The following is a 19,264-nucleotide window of genomic DNA, read 5'->3' on the forward strand; positions in this document are numbered from 1 at the left end:
ACAAATTCTTCTTCTCTCTCTCCATCAAGATGCTCATCTCTACTCATTTTTTTGGTGCAAACTCTATACACCTACATTTTGTTTCTTATCTCTGTCTCGTGAGCGACTTCTTACTTTTTATGCTAGTCCTCGAGTTTTTCAGCTGCTGTTTTCCTATTCCCTTCTTTGAATCAGTATCTTTGTACTCATTAGTGTGTTTTTATTTTATTTTATTTTTAAATTGGGTCATCCAGCAATCATGAGACCCATTTCCCCCATACCGCGTTTCAGCACTGTAGTTATAGCTTAGCATAACTATGTCCTAGCACAACCAGCACTTCTACTGGCAGGAAGGATGTGATCTGACGCTGCCTTTCCTATCACCTCCTCCACTGTGGTGGGGAACAACTTAAAATGTTGGTGCAGAAGACAGTGGATGAGTCTACGCAAGACGCATTGGCCTAATAATACTGGGAAGTAGTGTCTCACAGTAAAAACCATGCTAACAGCATTAGTCTAATAACACTGTGCAGTAGGCTAAGTAAGTGTCACTAAATAACTGCGCCAGTGCTACTGTGCAGTAACTCTAGGTACTGTACATTTAGTTAGCACTTTATTAAGGAAGTACTAAACTAAATGCACAGTATCTAAGGTGCATTAATGAACATGTAGACGTGCCCAGTGAGTACAGTAATGCTCACTGGACAACCAACAGTGGCTAAGGGACAAACACAAGGGGCACTTTTACACATGCTTTGGGGGTGGGAAGGGCAACACTTTAATTACACTGGCTCTGAGAGCTGCTGTCATTAAAACACTGCAGCGTCTCATGTATCAGAGTCCCTCCCGCGCTTAAAAATACTGCCTGGGGCACTTGACCTAAAGCTTGCCAAATGAATGGTTGCAAAATGCTGCAACCATTTCTAAGTGGGGGGATGCTGATACACGAGATGCAGAAGGCTGCTGGAGCACGGTGATTGCTATGCTCCAGCAGACTCGATTAATCTAGTAATTACAGCCTGTTGGAGCAGCTTCTGCACTTGTGTACAGGCACCCAAGGATGTACTGGAAACACGCATGGTGCAGGTGAATTGATGAAGAGCCTAAGGGACCGTGAAGGGATTTTGTCTTTGCCTCTTCTTATGGGGGCTGTCCTGTGACAGTGTCAACAGTCTCCTTCCTCTAGTACTGACCAAGGAGCTCTACTAGATGAAAGACAACAATAGTACCCCTAAAACCACCCTCCCTCACTTCCTCTCCTTCACTGGGGGCCTTTTGTCTGGAACAGCCCCTCTTGTGCTTCTTAGTGAAGACTAAAGGAATAGTACCCTTCTCAAGAGGCAAATTCAGCCACTGCCATTAAAAAAAAAATAGATGTTAAAGGCAGAAAAGGTCATTTATGATCATCTGGGTTGATCGCACCTCATCCAGTTACACTCAGACAGCTTCTGCTGACTCAGGCGAGAGCCATTGGCCTGATCACAAGGGCAGAATTAGGCCCAAAATGTTAAGCACCTCATTGCCATCCTGCAGCAAGCCTTGATAGGAGCCCAAAAGCAACGCCCAGTCTCAGCTAGGCAGTACCAACCAAGCGGTTGGCACCACAGGGCAAGCCAGCAGCTGTCTAGGACATGGTGTCGGACCCGGTCCTCCACATTCAGGGCCTGGGTTCAGCGAGTGTCTGAATCAGACCAGTTCAAGGCTCCTCAGCTAGTACTCAGTCCAGCCTCCCTCACTCTTGGGTCGTTGGGTAAATAGCAGGTCCTGCTGGGCTCAAGACGTGTTGTGAGGGAAGGAAGGAGCCAAGTGAGTTTCTTGCCTTTCAATTAATGCTGACATCTCCTCCCAGGTGGGATCTCTCCATCCTGATGTATTTTGTCCCCTTCTGGCAGGTCCTGACTGCTGCCTCCTCATGCTTGGGGCCAGCAGAAGGAGGCAGGATGCCTGGCTAGGACCAGGGATGAACTATACTGGCCGTGAGGAAGCTATTGGAGTTACAGGAATGGCAGAAATCAAGCCAGCCTTGCAAATGAGATCCAGCACCCCCACCTTGTGGACATGGGAGAAAATTTCATTCTCCCTGGTCTCAGGCGGAGCACAGTGAGATTTGGGCATGCACTGGGCAAACACCCATTTGCTTCTCGTTAAATATGGCAATCCTCCAACAGTTCCTCCAGCTCGCACGCAAGGTCTCCGGTGTCTCTTGTCCCAACGATGTGCCCCTCTCCCTTCTCACAAGTGAAGCTCACTTCAGCACAAGGTCGATGCAACACTTCAGTCCCCATCAAGCTTTTGTTTGAGGGCTGAAAAGGATGTAGGTTGGGCCTAGCCTTCGTCATGACTGCACAGCAAGATGGATTTGCTGCAAGTGGTCAGAGAGGAGCAAAGTCAGCAGAGGGTAGAGAAAGGGGAGGGAGCGGGTGAGGATGATACAAAGGGCAGAGGATGTGACAGGAAGTCAAGGATGGACAAAGTACAAGAAGGGGCTCCCTACATCATGAAGTCCAGTTTCCAGGCACGACATCATATCACCCCTTCATCAGCTGACCAACCTCTATCCTAAACTAGTTGGGTGTTTTGCCCCAACTACCAGTGGGAGGCTGTTTTACAACCTTTCAGCTCTGAGATTCAGCAACTTTCATCCAATTTCCAGCTCAGATTCATTCGTGGCCAGTTTACACCCACCTGGGCTTATGACAATGCTGACCCTTTGCTTATATAGTTCTCTCTCTCTCTCCATGGTGTTTATCCTCGACATATTTAATGAGCGCAATTGTCACCTCTCTGCCTGCCTTATTCAGCTGAGCAGGCCATACTATTTTCTCTGCTCTGGTAAAACAGGACCATCTGTTCCCCTGATCATCAGCCTTGCAACCCTTCTCTGTACCTCTTCCTATTTGAATGGGCTTCTCCTACATAGACACTCAAATTGTGCCCAGCATTTCAAATAAGAGTGTATCAGCATCTTTACAATGATGTTGATACTAGACATCCCTCATCTGGTACATCCTAGCCTACAGTCACATTTGCCTTTGTCATAGCCACACCACGTTGGTGGTTCATAGTCACCCTATGGTCAATTAACACACTGCTGTTTTCTCCTCTTCTGTCATTTCCAACCAACAAACAGCTTACAGTAGAAATCCTTGGTCATGGTCCCAAACTGCATGATTTTGCACTTCATACTATTAGATTTCATCTTATTTCTATTACTCTAGTCCTCAAGATCATCCATTTCTTCTAGTACAATATCCTGACCCTCCTCTGCATTCACAAGTGCCTCCCAACTGTGTGTTGTCAGCCATTTTCATTAGCCCACTCTTACATTTTATGTTTAGGCCATTAGTGAAAATACACAATAACAATTAATTAAATAAAGGAAAAGGATAAGCCTTTTCTTACTACTTGGCTTCATGATCTGATGGACAGCCTACTCTCTCATCTTTCGGGTTTTGTGTCAAGTTTCCTATCAATTTGTTAAATACTTTGGAATCCTTTGGGATTCAAAAAAAGGTACTGCATCAATATAAAGGGCTGTTGCTACTGGATCATATTAATCGTATTATCCAGAGATGCTGAAGCATGGCACAAACCTTACGTAACAAATTGGAAGTGAAGTGATAAGCAGTAACGGCTACTATGATATATTGAACTCCAGCCTCCCAGATCACAAGAATCATGGAAAATTAGGGTTGGAAGGGACCTCAGGAGGTCACATCTAGTCCAACCCTTGCTCAAAGAAGGACCACCCCCAACTAGATCATCCCAGCCAAAGCTTTTTCTGGCTGGGTCTTAAAAACCTCCGAGGATGGAGAGTCCATCACTTCCCTGGGTAGCCTGTTGCAATGCTTTACTACCCTCCTAGTGAGAAAGATTTTCCCCAATATCTAACCTAAACTTCCCTTGCTGCAACTTGAGCCCATTGCTCCTTGTTCTGTCGTCTGCCCCCACTGAAAACAGTCCAGCTCCATCCCCTTTGCACCCGCCCATCGTGTAGTTCAAGGATCAGTAGGATACAGCCCTGTCCCCACTCTCCTTGTGATGAGGACTGCAATCATCAGAAACATGGGGCCACACTGGGTGTAGGGTAGCAGTGGGACCGGTGAGCCTTCCTATACACAAAGGGGTAAATCCAGGAGGAGAGGGGCGCAGGGGTGGTGCTAGTAAGTGCTCATGCCACCATGAGCCTCCATAAAGGGCCAGGAATGGGGACAAGGCTCCCTACTCTCAAGCTGCCTGTCCCGGCGGATGGCTGGCAAGCCCATGTTGCTGCAGCACCCATGGCAGGTTTTGGCTAATCCTTGCAGGAACACTGCATGCTGCAGGCCGCAGCCTTTCCCAAGCCTCTCCTGCCCCACAGTCCCACTCCAGGGCTAAGTACATACAATAAAAAATCCTGAGGCTGAATCAATTCAGTCTCCGAAGTTTTGTCTAAACTGCATAGATTGAACAGATAAGCAAGTGAACAGACATTCACTTTTGATTGCAGAAATTCAGCCACATGCCTGTAGTGGCCCAGGCCAGAAGGCGGGGGGTGGGGGGCAGTAAAGCATGCCTCCCTGGTCTGCTGGAGCCGATGGCTTGAATCTGGAGGGGATCTGGAACAGAAGTTCAATAAACCAATTTAACCTAAATTAGTTAAGTCTGATACTAGATCCATCCAGGTTTATCTTACACTGATTTCAGCCATTTTGAAAGTGGTTTATGTGCACTGAACTTCTGTTGCGTTATAGATTTGAACTGGTTTGCAATCACTTATATCGGTTTATGTGTCATTTCTGTCCCTAGCCCAGCTAGAACAGCCCGGGCCCTCCTAGCACATTTCCTCACAGATTACCAGCATGGCCAGTAGCTTTAAGCCAATTCCCAAACCACCCAGGCAGTCGCTTGCTACTGCCAATACAAACCGCCTGAATCTACCAAGCTGGTAAATCTCTGCCTGCCATTGCACATTGATCACCACACAAGAGAGACAATGGCTCAGGTACCAGCTGAAGGTCACTGTCACAGCCCTTATGAAACAAAAAGATCAAAGGGGATCCTTTGGGGGACCTCCATTTCCAAGAGAGGCCGGATATCCACCCAAGAGCTTGGTACTGAGACCAACCAGCGGGACCGATGGTGGGGGTGCAGGCACTTCCTATTGCACCCACTGGAGAGGACAGAGCCTTTGCTCATGGGTCAGGCTCAGTCAGGATGTTTGCAAGGACTAAGCATGACTTGTTAAAACACGATCTAAAAAGCTGGCGTCAAAAGGCCGCCGGGGATCTGACCCACAGCATGAGTCTTTGCTCCCTCTCCATCTGCTGAGACATCTGACGGGGACGTTTCCTTTTCATTCCCGCCACAGATGTGCACTCATGTCCTCTAGTTTGTGGGCCCGGCAGGAAGGTGGATCCTTCAAGGGAAGGTTAGGAAGCCCGGGACCCTCTTGCGTATGGGGCTCAGAACGGAGCCGATCCCCATCCCTCCTCAGGAGGGGGTGAAGTCTCCCTGCAGGGCCAGCCCAGCCAGAAATGGGTAAGGGAGCATACCTTCGGCCATCACCTCCCCTTAGCCACTCTGCTGTAACAGCTCAGTAGTTGCATCCCAGCCACCTCCCAGTTGTGGATGCTCTTGCCTCAAAAACTTCCACCTTTGAAACCACTCACCTGCCCCCGGGATCCTCCACCTCCTGGTCCAGAGGCTGGTCTCTTCTGACCTCCTCCCTCCTCTACAAGGACAAGGGCCTGGCTTGCCCTGGTCAACCGCCCGGCACACTCCACAGACATGACCAAAACTACACTTGGAGATGGCAAGGATTGAGGGCAGACCAGGGATCCCCTCTATAGCAGGTGCTTTTTGAGGGCTGATTTGATTGCAGACACCTGGGGGCAAGGCCCCAGTCCATCACCCTGCTGCATGCCCCTGGTTGTTTGCAGGGCTCCTTCTCCGGGGAGGTCCCTTCCCCTGAGCCTGGGGCAGAGCAGCTTGGGGGCGCGATTGGCTTGCTCTAAAGTGGGACGTGGGGCTGGGGAGCCCCAGGCAGAGAGCACTCTGGAAAAGTCTCAGTCTCAGTAAAGACCCTGCAAATTGACTAAACTCCATTGACTGCAGTGGCCCCAGTGTGCATTTACTGCAGTTACAAGCCCAAATGTGGGTTTAAACTCTGTAGGCTTTCCTCAACTGGTTTGGGGGAGAAGCTGCCAGGGGCTGCTGAAGAGTGAAGTCTCCTCCAAGGGAGAAGCAGTGCAGATAGCAAAAAGGGAAGCTCAGGTAGAGGAGAGAGGGAGGGAGAATTGTCCCAGTGTCTGGGAACTCCTCTTTCCTCCTTTTCTTCCTTGAGGTTTTAAGGGATTAATACAGGAGCAACAAGGATTGGTTCCTTGGGTTTGCTGGCTAGGATTTAGGCCTGGCAGCTTAAACAGGGCTGGACCCTGGGCGTTTCTAATCCTGCCAGTTTGGGGCCAGCTGTAACCATTTATCAACCTGGTTCCTTGGGAGCTTTCCTGCAGTTCTCATTTCAGCAGGCCATATAATCCAGCCCAGAAGTGTGGGGTGCATGCCTGCTGTCTGGAGATGCAGTCACTTCCCACACACATATACAGCCTCTCCGTGGGAGCAAAGATTGCCACACCACTATTATCTCTGCAAGAGCACCAAGGGGCCCTTTGCACCGCCGAAGGACCCTCGCTCTCAAGCAGCTTCCCCTGGCACAGCGCAGCCTATAGACTATGTTGTGTAGTTAGTGGTGTTTCACATTGCATTTGGTGGTTTTTTTCCTGTTTTCTGTATTAAATTTTTTTTTGGTTACACTGTTTGCTAGGGGGGCGTTGTTTGTGCGGGACGCCTTAATAATTAAGTCAGTGTTCCCAGATTTCTGGGGAGGGGGCTGGAGTCACGAGTATAAATTGATGAGGGACCCCAAAATGTGAACCCAGCCCTGGTGCTGCCACCCAGCAGAAGGATTACAGAACTAAGGCAACTTTCTTGGGCTCCTTCAGTTTGGCCGATGGGAACAAGCGTCTGCTGATGACATGGTGGTTTATCCTGCTTTGTTTTTCTGGCTTTACAAGCTACCCGATTATTTCCAAGAAACCAAAGGGATCCTAAATTGGCCTGCGAAGCAAGCCTCTCCCCTGGTTTGGATGGGAGTTTTCCAATCAACTGGGATAACCCTGGTTCCTGGTGGATGGGTGAAGGCACCAGCATTTCCTCACATGGCATATACACGGAGCAGCTGCTGCTCGTGCAATGCACAGTGAAAAAAGTGGCAGTCGTTTCTCAGCCACGGCACTGAACGACAGTCTCCCGGCCAGACTGAACAGCACCGTGAGCTCAGGATTAAACGCCGCAAGCATACGATGGGGTTTTTAATGAGGGGTGTCTGTGAGAGGGCAAGAGCACCACAAGGAGGGAGACCTGAGTAGAAAGGTCCAAGGTCCAATGTGATCTGCTGGCTTTTTTGGTGATGCAGCTCATACATCAGCCATGGTTGCAGCAGACAAAGAGCTGTATCTACATTTGATCCTCCTTGTAAGCTCTTGGGAAAGGCACAGCCTGATATCAGAGTTGGTCTCTAACACCTTTTCACCTTTACATTAAAGGGATTGAAGGTGTCCCTTTGTAAAGAAGGCCATCACCTCCCACTGGTCTCAGAAAGACGTGACTCAAGGTGCCCTTACAGGAGATGGCAATTCTTGAGCTCCAAGATTAGGAGACCAAAACCAGTGAGGGGTCAGTGATATCGGGGTAGGGAGCAAGGAGGGAACAGGAGCAGACTGGGGTGGACTGGAAAGGTGGCATGTTAGAAGAGACGGAGAAGTGGCTGGGGTCAGCTGGGGAAGATGGAGGAGACAAGTTTGAAGGTGAACAAGGCCTGGGGGATACAGGACAAGGGGAAGTGCAGAACCACTGGCACAGCTCTTTGAGCGCTCGTGGTGCTCGGGTCAGGTCCCGGAGGACTGGAAAAGGGCTAATGTGGTCCCTATTTTCGAGAAGGGGAGAAAGGAGGATCCGAGTAATTATAGGCCAGTCAGTCTCACCTCCATGCTTGGAAAGGTCTTAGAAAAGATTATGAAGGATCAGATTTGTAGGAGTGCAGCAGGAAAGATAATGCAGCAGGGCAACCAGCATGGATTTGTAGCAGGTAGATCATGCCTGACCAGTCTGGCTTTGTTTCATGACAGGGTCACAAAACGCTTAGACACAAGAGTAGAGGTGGATGTCGTTTTCTTGGACTTCAGCAAGGCCTTTGATATGGTATCTCATCCCATTCTCATGAATAAATTAAGAAGCTGTGACAGATGTTTACATGGTCTGGTGGGTGGCAGATTGGCTTAGCGGTCTCACCCAGAGAGTGGTAGTAGATGGGTTGGTATCGACCTGGAAGGAAGAGGGTAGTGGGGTCCCGCAGGGCTCAGTCCTTGGACCTGTACTCTTCAATGTCTTCATCAGTGACTTGGATGTGGGAGTGAGGTCTACTCTGTCCAAGTTTGTGGACGACACTAAATTGTGGGGTGAAGCACACACTCCAGAGGGTAGGGAACGCTTGCAGGCAGACCTGGACACGTTGGAAAACTGGGCAGTACACAATAAGATATTGTGCACAAGGACAAGTGCAGAGTGCTGCACCTAGGGTGCAAAAATATCCAGCACACCGACTGGCTGGGAAGTGACCCTCTTGGCAGCACCGAAGTGCAAGGGGATCTCAGAGTCATAGGGGACTCCAAGATGAACATGAATTATCAGTGTGACAAAATCATCAGCAAAGCTAACTCCACTTTATCATGCATCAGCAGATGCACGACGAATAGATCCAAGGAGGTGATACTTCCCATCTATGCGACATTGGTTAGACCACAATTGGAGTACTGCATCCAGTTTTGGGCGCTGCACTTCATGAAGGATGTTGATAGACTCGAGAGGGTCCAGAGGAGGCCACTCGTATGGTTAGGGGCTTACAGGATGAGCCCTATGAGGACAGACTGGGGGACCTGGACCTCTTCAGCCTCCGCAAGAGAAGGCTGAGAGCAGATCTTGTGGCCACCTTCAAATTCATTAGGGGATGCAGCAAGGGATCGGAGATGCTCTGTTCATCGGGTGCCTCTTGGGGTAACAAGGAACAATGGTCACAGACTGACAGAGAGCAGATTTAGGCTAGATATCAGGAAAAACTTCTTCACGGTAAGAGTGGCCAACATTTGGAATGGGCTTCCAGGGGAGGTGGTGATCTCCCCTGCCTTGGGGGGTCTTTAAGAGACGGCTGGATAGGCGTCTGGCTGGGGTCATCTGACCCAGCGCTCTTTCCTGCCAGGCAGGGGGTCGGACTTGATGATCTGTTGAGGTCCCTTCTGACCCAAACGTATATGAATCTATGAAAATCCTCAAAGATTCGGACTCGATGATCTGTTGAGGTCCCTCCCAACCCTAGCATCTATGAATCTATGAAGCGTGTAACGAACATGGGGCCCGAGGAGAACAATAAGGTTGCTTCCAGGGCTGAGACTGGATCCTGTTTCAGCTATTAGGCATGTAAGCATAATCCCACTCCACCTCATTCAAATCCCAAAAAGCACCCCCTTCCTTTTCTCCTTGCAGCTCTTTGCCTGAAAGCTAAGATGAAGGTGCACCAAAGGGTGTCAGGCAGGGTGGCGTAGGATTGCACTTAATATATCACTTGGCTGGCTAACAGGTGGATTAGGGTCTGCCCCCACAGTACCTCTTATTTAGCCTGCAAGAAATGCAAAGATCTAGAACTCTTGGATCAGAGATGATACTTCTTATTAGAATATCCTTTTATTTTGCTTATACCCCTACCTACCCATGTTCGTCTACTGGAGCACAGACTATCAAATGAAACGCAGACATCCCACGGCATCTGCTGCATGTATTACACATTATGAAACAATCATGCAACAGAAGACTTCTTGCCACTTCATGGTCTAGCACAGGGGTCGGCAGCTTATTCCAGCAGCAGGACAAGAATGACCCTGCTAGGGTGGGAAGTGGGCAGGCATGGGGACCTAGCTGCTCCAGCATGGGGACCTCTCCCTGCCCCTGCTCAGCTGCAGCTTTGCCTGGCAAATGCCCCCCTCCACCAGAGGCCATGCTGCTTAACTGCAGATAGAGCTCCCCCTCTGCCACAGCCCCAGGCAGCCGACCGCAGCAAGGCACAGAGAGAGCCCCCGCCAATGCATGCCACCGAAGCTAGACCCGTGCACTAGATCCAAAGGCTCCATGGGCCCAATCTGCCCTGTAGACCATATGTAGCTGATGGATAGATGTCAACCTGTGACTGAAGAGTCAGGGTGCAGTCCTAGCTCTGCCACTGACCAGCAATGTGACCTTGGGCAAGTCCCTTTGCCCTTCTGCTGCCCTGCCCACACTTTGCGCGCGCGCGCGCGCACACACACACACACACACACACACACACACATATTACATTATTATTATTATTGCATGTTTCCTCCAATGGCAGCTCTTTGGGAAAGGACCTCTTTCTCCCTTTGCCAGCCCAGACCTACCATAATAGGGTTTGATTCCAGTTGGCACTGCTAGCTGCTGCTCTAAGACTAGCAGGACGGTCACTTGCAAATCAATGGGAGGGATTCTTCCACTTTAATCAGCACCGGTGAGGCCTCACCTGGAGCATTGTGCCCAGTTTTGGGCCCCATGTGTCAAGAAGGTTGTGAACAGTTTGGAAAGAGTCCATTGTAGTGCGATTAGGAGCCTGGGCGGCAAGACTTAAGAGGAAATGCTAAAAGAACTAGGGTTATTTAGTTTGAAGAAGAGAGAGAAAGTGAGAGGGGATTGGATAATAGTCTCCAGATACATGAAGGGCAATTACAGAGAGCATGGAGATGGGCTTTTCTCTATGGCCAAAGAGGACAAGGCTAGGAGCAGTGGACTCAAGCTGCAGCAGTGGAAGTTTAGGCTAGAGATTAGGAGGAATTTTCTGACTACGACAGTGGTGAAGCATTGGCAATGGTTACCTAGAGCAACTCGACTCTCCATCCTCGGAAGTTTTCAGAAGCAGGTTGGACAAACACCTGGCTGAGATGGTTTATTCAGGGATGATCCTGCCTTGGACAGGAGACTGGAGTAGATGACCTTGTGAGGTCCCTTCCAGCCCTACTTCCCCATGATCCTATTCCTATAAAGAATTGTCTTGCAGTGGCACTTGCAAGTGGTTGCTTCTCTTCTCAGTGTAAATGGCCCATCGGACCATTTCTTTCTCTTGTCTTCTGCACTGTAGGAGGATGTTCTGCTGCATAATTCAAAGTAGGAGACCACACAGCTCTATCTATCTTTTCTGCTTGTTTTAGTACATTGAAATTACTCTGTCGCACCCCAGACATCCTCTTGGCTGGGCTCCTGAACCTTATGTTCTCTATAGTTTATTTGCTGCCTTCGCATCCACTCTTCAGAATGGCATCATTTATTTTTCCAGTGTTGTGAGAACAAATCTTATGGAAATCAGCATGAGGTTTGGCAGGAACGCAGCGCTCTGATGGATTTAGCCTGCCGTATCCTCCAATTTGGGCTCTTTCAGTGGATCAGAGAACTCGAATGCACCGCTCTTATTTCACAAGGTTAGATCCTTTTCCACAGTTTCTGGGAATTCAACTGACATCAACATTTCTGGCATTTGAAGCAACAGTATTTGGCACTTTTCAGGTTTCCATTGTTCTTGTTTGCAAGGAACATGCAAAAGTGCTGTTTCGTGGCGTTTGCTTATGCATCAATTCCCTGTGTAAAGTGTTCGGTATCTCCTCTGCTTTAAAACTTCATTGCTGGGCCTTAGGTGCCTGTACATGAGCCAGATGGCTTCTCTGATACGCTGCAATTACAGCGCATGGGAGCAGCCTCAATTAATTGATTAATCGTGGTAATTACCATGCTCCTGCCAGCTTCTGCGTCTCGTGTATCAGCATCCCCGCACTTCACAATGGTGGCAGGGGTGCTTTAACTAAAACTCATTCGACAAACTTTAGATGAAGTGCCCCCGCCACCATTTTGAAGTGCAAGGACACTGATACATGAGATGTTCTGGGTGCTGTAATTAGTGGCTCTTGGAGCCACTCTAATTAAAGCATCCCCACCCCCCACCCCAGAGCACATGTGAAAATGCCTTAAACTAAATGCATGGAGACTCATTTTCAACCTCCCAGTCCTCCTTCCAACAGAAATTGCTACAGAAATTGCTACAGAGGGAACTCACTTTTGCTAGCGACATTTTTGGCTCATATCATGTTTTTGTAGGTAAACTGCAGAGATCTAAAAGGATTGGGTTGAATCCTGGATAGGAAGTGCATCCATGAATTTTGATTTAAGCAAGGCCAAATACAGCTGCTACCATCACCTGATGAGGACTTCTATTGACAGGGAACTCAGTCAGAAAAGTTAAACAAAAAAGTTTTAAAAAAAATTAAATAAAAGCCCATATGAAAGCTGCCCTGCTTCTTTCAGGCCTCACCGGATGAAACCAGTGTGAGGCTACTCTCTTTGTCATCATGAAGGAGCATAAAAGCTGCCCACAAGCCACGTGATGAAGCATTTCCTGGGTCTTGCCACCTATCATGATAGGACGTATGGAGTCATTAGCTCTCCAAATGTCCGTGTAAGCGTGAATTAGGGACCATGAAGTATTTCAGTTAGTCTTACAAAATCTCTTTGGTTGCTGAACAGACTGTAGACATTGAGTGTTTTGGTTCAGACGATCCAAATGGGGCCCACTAGTCAGACTTGAGCATTTTTTCCATCGTGGTCAAGCCCCGGAAAATCCACATTGCATCTGCTTTTGGAGCATACCCTCACCTGACCCTGAAGAGCGAGTCAGAAAAAGCAGCAAGAAGGATGCACCCACTTTTTCATGAATGGTTTTCTAGGGACACAAGCAGGGTGGACTGGAACTGCACTTACACACCGTCTACATACGTACTTAGTGACTTTAGCAATGTCAGGCCATCTCCACTCGGCTGCTAACAACCTAGATTTAAAAATATTGGCTACGACTCTTGCCCCACGTGAGCTCCCATATCCTCGAACACTTCTCCATCCTGAACTTGAACTTCTCTACACTCGGCTTCATAGGTACTGGAAGCGAGCTTAAATCACGTGTCTGATGTTACATGTCTGCTTGCAATGCTGTTCTGGACGTTGCAGAACGCATCTCATCGGGACGCGAGCTTCCCCAGTCCCCGCCAATACGATGTGGTGCAGCCCAACTCCATTTTCTCCGCTTTGAAGGAAGAACTTTAAGCAAGTTAATTAAATAACAAATCTACAGCTGGTGGAGAAACCATCTCCCCCCATCCAAGTTGGCAAAGAAACCAATTCAAAATGGAGCTCACTGTATTAAAACATGCAGAAAGATGAGAAAAAAACCCACAACCCACATGGCAGGCCTGGGTTCGTGAAAGACCACGTTACCTTGAAGTGACGGAGTCCGAAGAAAATATACACAATTTATTTATAGAAGGTTTACATCTGTACAAGTTTGGCATTATGCTTGGACTGCTTGTTGATCTCATACAGTGCGACACATCAATGCTTTTCATGTAGGAAGACACTGTCCCGTCCCGTTTTAACACGTGCACGTCATGAAGCTTGATGAACCAAGTGCCATCATGATTCTTCATATACAGTGAAATTATTGGCAGAAGAAACAGGCAACAAATCAAAGGCATCTCTTAGGCGATCGCTTTAGAGCGCTCATCTTCAAAAGCAAGAGCTAATTTAGTTTTACAGACGTCGAAAGTTAGCAAAGTTAACAATGGCATTTCAGTAACTCCTCTCCCAAATCATTTTTAAAGAGAAAAGACGAGAGCCTAAGAAATCATGTAATAAAGGGTGTTCCTGTTATCTCCTTGAAAGGGAAAAAAACATTTTCTTCTAGAATTTAGGAGGCTTTAAAAAAAAGAAAAGCAAAACTGAACAAAAAGGCAAAAAGGATTACAAATATTAAGACATTTTGGTCCTGACATATATATATATTTGATGGAAAAGGCTGTAAACAACCATCTCTCCTGTCGCTATGGCTTGTTTCTCTGTAAGGGATAGGCAAAATAGTCTGTGCGCTCTGTGACTTTCCCTGGTTAAAGGGTCCTGATAGCCTTAGGTGCAGAGCAACCCTCTCAAAGCAGCTTCAATGGGGCTGCTCTGGATTGACGGGCTATTCAGCAAGAGTAAGGGATGTGCAATCTGGCCCAGAGGCTGCACATTTCCTGGCCAAAGCTGCTCTAGCAGTGGGGCCAGTATCACTTTCTATTCAGCGTATAGTAACCTCAGCCTGGAAGGCACCTCTATCAAGTCCAGGCCTTGACTTCTAGAGGTGACCAGCTCCTACTTTGCCTTTCATACACAGACCAAGCTCTATCTTTAAAGTAGTTTAGTTTGGGGGTGTTTTTCATCCCCACTCTTCTTTGTGGAAGACTGTTGCAGAAGCTCAAACTGAGGCTTAGAAACCTCCTAATTTCCATCCTGAACTGTCAGTTCACGACCAGTTTACACCCATTTGTTCTCGTGCCAACACTATCCTATAGCTTGAACAGCTGTGCTCCATCCCTGGGGTTTACCTCCCCGATGTATTTGTGGAGAGCCATCATGTCCCCTCTCCGCCTGCACGTCTGTAGGCTACACAAGCCGAGCTGTTTTAACGTCCTCTCTACTCCCCTGATCGTAGACAGCAGTCGGTGTGGCCTGGAGAGGAATTGGACTGCTATTGCCAAAGTGATCTCTAGACACAGGCCCTGAGCATGAAACGTGGACCCGAATCTGAATGCCTCTGAATGTCGGGGTCAGCTGGACCCAAGGTTTTGCTGCAGCCAAGCAGCGCCCAAATCTCAACTTCTTCATTGACTGGAGGTCTTCAGATCTGGGAAGTAAAGCCCCAGTGTCAAAAGTACTGAACGCCTACAGTTCCCAATGGTATATTGGTGGGAGCTGAGGATGCTCAACACCATGCAGGAATGGTTAGCACATGGCGGGGGGATGCTGCGGGTCAGAACCTGCCTCCAATCCTGCAGAACCACAAGTAAGGCCTAAGCAAATCACCAAACAGCCCAATGTGCCAGCAATACCCACAACAGATTAATGCCATTGCTCTGGAAAGCTGTACACTGGAAAGGGGCACCCCGCTAATAAAGACCTCTGTTGAGCTACTTTGGCTGCTTCTTGAAGCACATGTAGTTGAACTGAGAATGAAGGAAACATACTCCACGTGGTAGGAAAATCACCCGTTTAGCAGGACTTTGTGCATCTTGAAAAACCGTCTTGCCAAATCAACGCAGAAATGTAGTGCTTCAGGCACAAAATTGCCTGTTCTGATGAAAGGGCTCATTCCGCTTTACTTACCCATTGAAATACGACTCAGGTTGGTCCGGGGGTGAAACACCATTTCTAAAGCTGTCCTAAACCAATTTATAAAACAAAGTTATCAATGTCTGTCCATGAAGCAGTACAATACTCATCTCCATATGTTGCCTGTGGCCAACAGCAAAAGGCTTGGTTCTCGTTAACCACTTAGAAGGTTTAAAAGGAAAATTCTCCCATCTTACAATTATTAAAGGCACATTGAGAAAACTGTAATGCATTGAAACCTGCCTTTGCCAGACATTCAAGGAAGAGACTAGGATCCACTGCTTTGCTTCCCAAAAATGATCCCCTAAAAAGAGTCCAGTTCTGCTACCAATGGGAACAAATGACACAACTTTAATATAGTTTGCATGGTAAACCAGATGGCAGATCAAGGCCCAGAGACACAGCAGAATTGTCAGTATCTGTGAAATACTTCAAGGTGAGCCAGCTCCAATAAGGAGGGGTCTCTCAAATAAGTAATCAGTGTACTGGTGATTAAAAGTGATAACCAGCCTCTACAATGAATTATGTCCTTGTCTTTTCAAGGCGTGCTAGGACCAGTTTTCCTCTTCCTTCCTTCGTGGCAAGGTAGAAGCTACAATGCCAGTATAAAAACACCTAAGAGAAGAATTAGGTCTAGTTTGTAAAAAATTATGAAGGATAGAGGTGCTGGGTATTCAAATTACACACTGAAAACCTGTACCAGGTGGTTGAGATGGCCTCTACTGAGCAACGCTCTCCAAACACCGGCTCTGCTAGCTTCAGGCTTTCATGACCGATGCCTCGGTATCCCCTTTGTCTGAACATGGAGTCTCTTGCTGGACCTTGGTATGCCACTGTTGGCTACCTGCTCTGTGCTGTGTGGGGTCCAAATTGCTATGGATGTTGGCTTTTTCCATATCCCACTCTCACAGTTATCAGTGAAAGACTCGGGTTGATACTTGGCAAGATAGATCATGTGGAGACAGCAGATCCTAGATGAAACATCCATGATCTTTGTCTTGTCAAGCGGTACCAGTTTGGCTGGACTTTAGAAAGACTGTGGAAATACCCTGATACTTTCTTCATCTGGTTGCCTTACGGCCAATGTACAAACCCATGCTAAGAACACATACAAACTTCCAGGTCAACTGTTATCTACTTCTTGAATGTGTTTCTACAGATACATGATGCAAATGAGACTCTGGTGGAAATGACGGTCTATATGGCTGTCTAAAACCCAAGCAGGTTGACTTAAGATGCATAGTGCTTGGGAGGACCAAGAGGTCCGCTTGCGTGTGCGTGTGTGGGACACCCCCATGTAAACAAACAGCATTGTGGCATCTCGCTCTGGCTGTCACAGAATGTATTACACGCTCAGCCCTGTCACACCAGCACACACTTCTTTAGTATGGGCTGCAAAGGATGCCTCATCTGAAGAAAAAAATGGTTTTGGTTCCCCAAAAAGGCACCTTTTCTTTTTTTTCTTAAAACATTGAAAACACAAGACTGGCCCTTTTAACTGGGATGCATGCATAGTTCATACAACTTGCAGACAGTATATATGCTGTATATAATGTATACACATATATGGCCCTAGAAGAAGAGTCTGTGAGTAGCTAGACATTGGTGAGGATGCTACTGCTGACAAGCTTCACGGCAATGGTTCCTGGAAGGTCGTTGGACTGCTTGTTGCCCTTGTCTTGGAGATGTAAGGTGTGTATGGACTGGACGTCATTGGGATCAGCTGTTAGAGCCACCTGACCCAGGAACTCGTCACTCAGAAGGTTGTGGTTCCAGATCTAGGGAAGCAAAACACAAATGGGGGGTGTGACTTGTGGGCCACGCAAGCTCTTTCCAGGTTGGTCCGTGAACATGAAGCTAGGACACATAGGGCTGTCTTTCCAGCTCTATTGTACTATCTCCATTACAACACCAGGGGCTTCACAAATATGTCTGGGGCTCCATGGTGCTGTACATGCACCTGGCACGAGATGGACCTTGCTTGTAAGAGCTTACAATCAAAATACACCAAACAATACAGGTTGGGAAGAAGAAAGTGCTGTTGTTTTCACTTTACAGATAGGGGACTGGGACAAAGCCAGTAATATTGCTCCGTAAGTACCATACTTACTTGCACACCACATATACCTTTCCTCGCAGACTCAGCCCTGCAAAATCAGAGCATGTGTCTTAAAAGGGAAAGCTGATTTGTCTGAGAAAAGGTTTGAAATTGTGGCCAGGAAGACCTCCATGATGCATGACATGTCCTTAAGCCCAGCTTTCAGGTGAAGAGCCTGGCAAAATAACACTTTGTACTTAACTTCTGTGGCTCTCAACTGTTAAATAACCAAACCTTGCAAGACCCCAGTGAGGTCAATGTACCTACTGCCCAGATAAAGGGACTGAGGCACAGAAAGATTTAAGGAACTGGCCTAAGCAGAAGAATCAGAAATAGCTGTCACTACTCATGGCCTAGAGACTGTCCCCTGATTACCTGAACAATGACGGGCTGTCCTGGCTTCTTGCGATAGAAGAGCCCTTTAATGTCAAACTCTGGAGAGAGGGTGTTTTTCTTCACTGGAGATCGAACTTTTTCACCTTCGCATTTAATGATCACGTATGGGTCAGCAGCTGGCAAAAGGAAGAGAATTAATGTCTGGCAGAAACTAACGTTCTCCTTTGGTCCTGGGGTCCTTTGTGCAGTGGTTATACCCTACAACCCACAAATGAAGGCAGGCAACCAGCCCTGATCAAGCGGGACAGTGATGCATGATCACCTTGGCCATGCTCTTTAAGACCTACAGATGTACAGCGCTCAATCTCATTCATCTCACGTGTGCTGCCAGCCTTGTGCCGGAGCCAGTGGTTGAGCAACTGCTTGGCAATGCTTCCCAAGCAGCGAAATGACATCACTGCAACACTTAGGCCAAGGTGTTCCAGTAGAATTAGAGATTTTGGATGATCCAACCTGAAATACTTCACAGATCCCTGATTCCCAGTGAGCAAATTCTCCTCACGTTCTGATAGTTATGTCAACTATAAGTTGACTCCAGCTGGACACCCAAAATCCCTTTGGAAAACCTTGACAGTCACTCAGAGAAGTGCAGACCAAACTGAGGGACACATTGCAGAGACATGAAGGGCCCACCTGGCTGCCAGTGCTACACACCTCAGTGAGAAAGAAAAGCTCATTTGGACCGGAGTGCTTGCCCCGTTGTTCTGCTCAGCACAGTACCACCAAGGGTTAAGCCTCTGCTCCAGCGCCTAACGAGCTACTCTCCTAGCTGGGTAGCAAGAAAAGCTTTGGTCCAGCTATTTCACTTCAAGGGACTGTCCCAGCACATGATCTACGCTCAACACATGGGGCTTCTAGGTTGTGAACAGCTCCTGGTCCATTTTCACCTCCAGCTTTCTGCCTGGCTGACTCAGGCCCTGGCTCCTGGTCCTTGACTCCTCACCCTGCTGGAGTTAACCCAACATCCCTGATGCTTCCAGTCCCAGAATCAGAGAATCGCAGAAAAAAAAAATTATTTGCATCATCTACATCTCGATCCTGACAGCACTTGGGCAAATGTTATACTTTCAGTGTGTATTAGACCCACTTGTGCCAATGAGCTTAGACACATGCTTGAGGTCTAACATGTACTGAAGGATTTGCAGGATTACGGTCTAGACTCTAAATCATACTCGTAGCCAGATGTTTGTCTACAGCAGTGGTACTCAACATCAACCTAGATGAGTGGTACAGACTCGGTGTGGGTCAGATAGTCCCTGGAGGCCAGCATCACCCCCTCCCTGCCCTGAGCACTGGGGTTGGGCCCTGGGGACTTGGCACTGCCCCCTCCCACCCCCTGCACATTGGTATTAAGTCCTGGGGGCCTGGCACTGCCCCTTTCCACCTCCCACACCCAGATTGGGCCTTTGGGGCCCAGCATCGCATGCTGGGATCAGGTGCTGGGTTCAG

General features: G+C 48.0%; 1 protein-coding gene across 1 annotated transcript in view; it reads right to left on the minus strand.

Moving 5' to 3' along the window:
- Positions 1–15,095: 15,095 nt before the first annotated feature.
- Positions 15,096–19,264, minus strand: part of CAPN5 (calpain 5) — a 92,730-nt gene continuing 88,561 nt past the window's right edge. The window contains exons 13-14 of the mRNA XM_025202059.1: positions 17,795–17,931; positions 15,096–17,099 (exon numbers count right to left, since the gene is read on the minus strand). Of these exons, the coding sequence (XP_025057844.1) occupies positions 16,917–17,099; positions 17,795–17,931 (320 nt within the window). The 3' untranslated portion in view covers positions 15,096–16,916. The remainder of the gene's footprint in view (positions 17,100–17,794; positions 17,932–19,264) is intronic.

This window comes from Alligator sinensis, unplaced genomic scaffold, assembly GCF_000455745.1.
Source record: "Alligator sinensis unplaced genomic scaffold, ASM45574v1 scaffold1008_1, whole genome shotgun sequence".
Lineage (NCBI taxonomy): Eukaryota > Metazoa > Chordata > Crocodylia > Alligatoridae > Alligator > Alligator sinensis.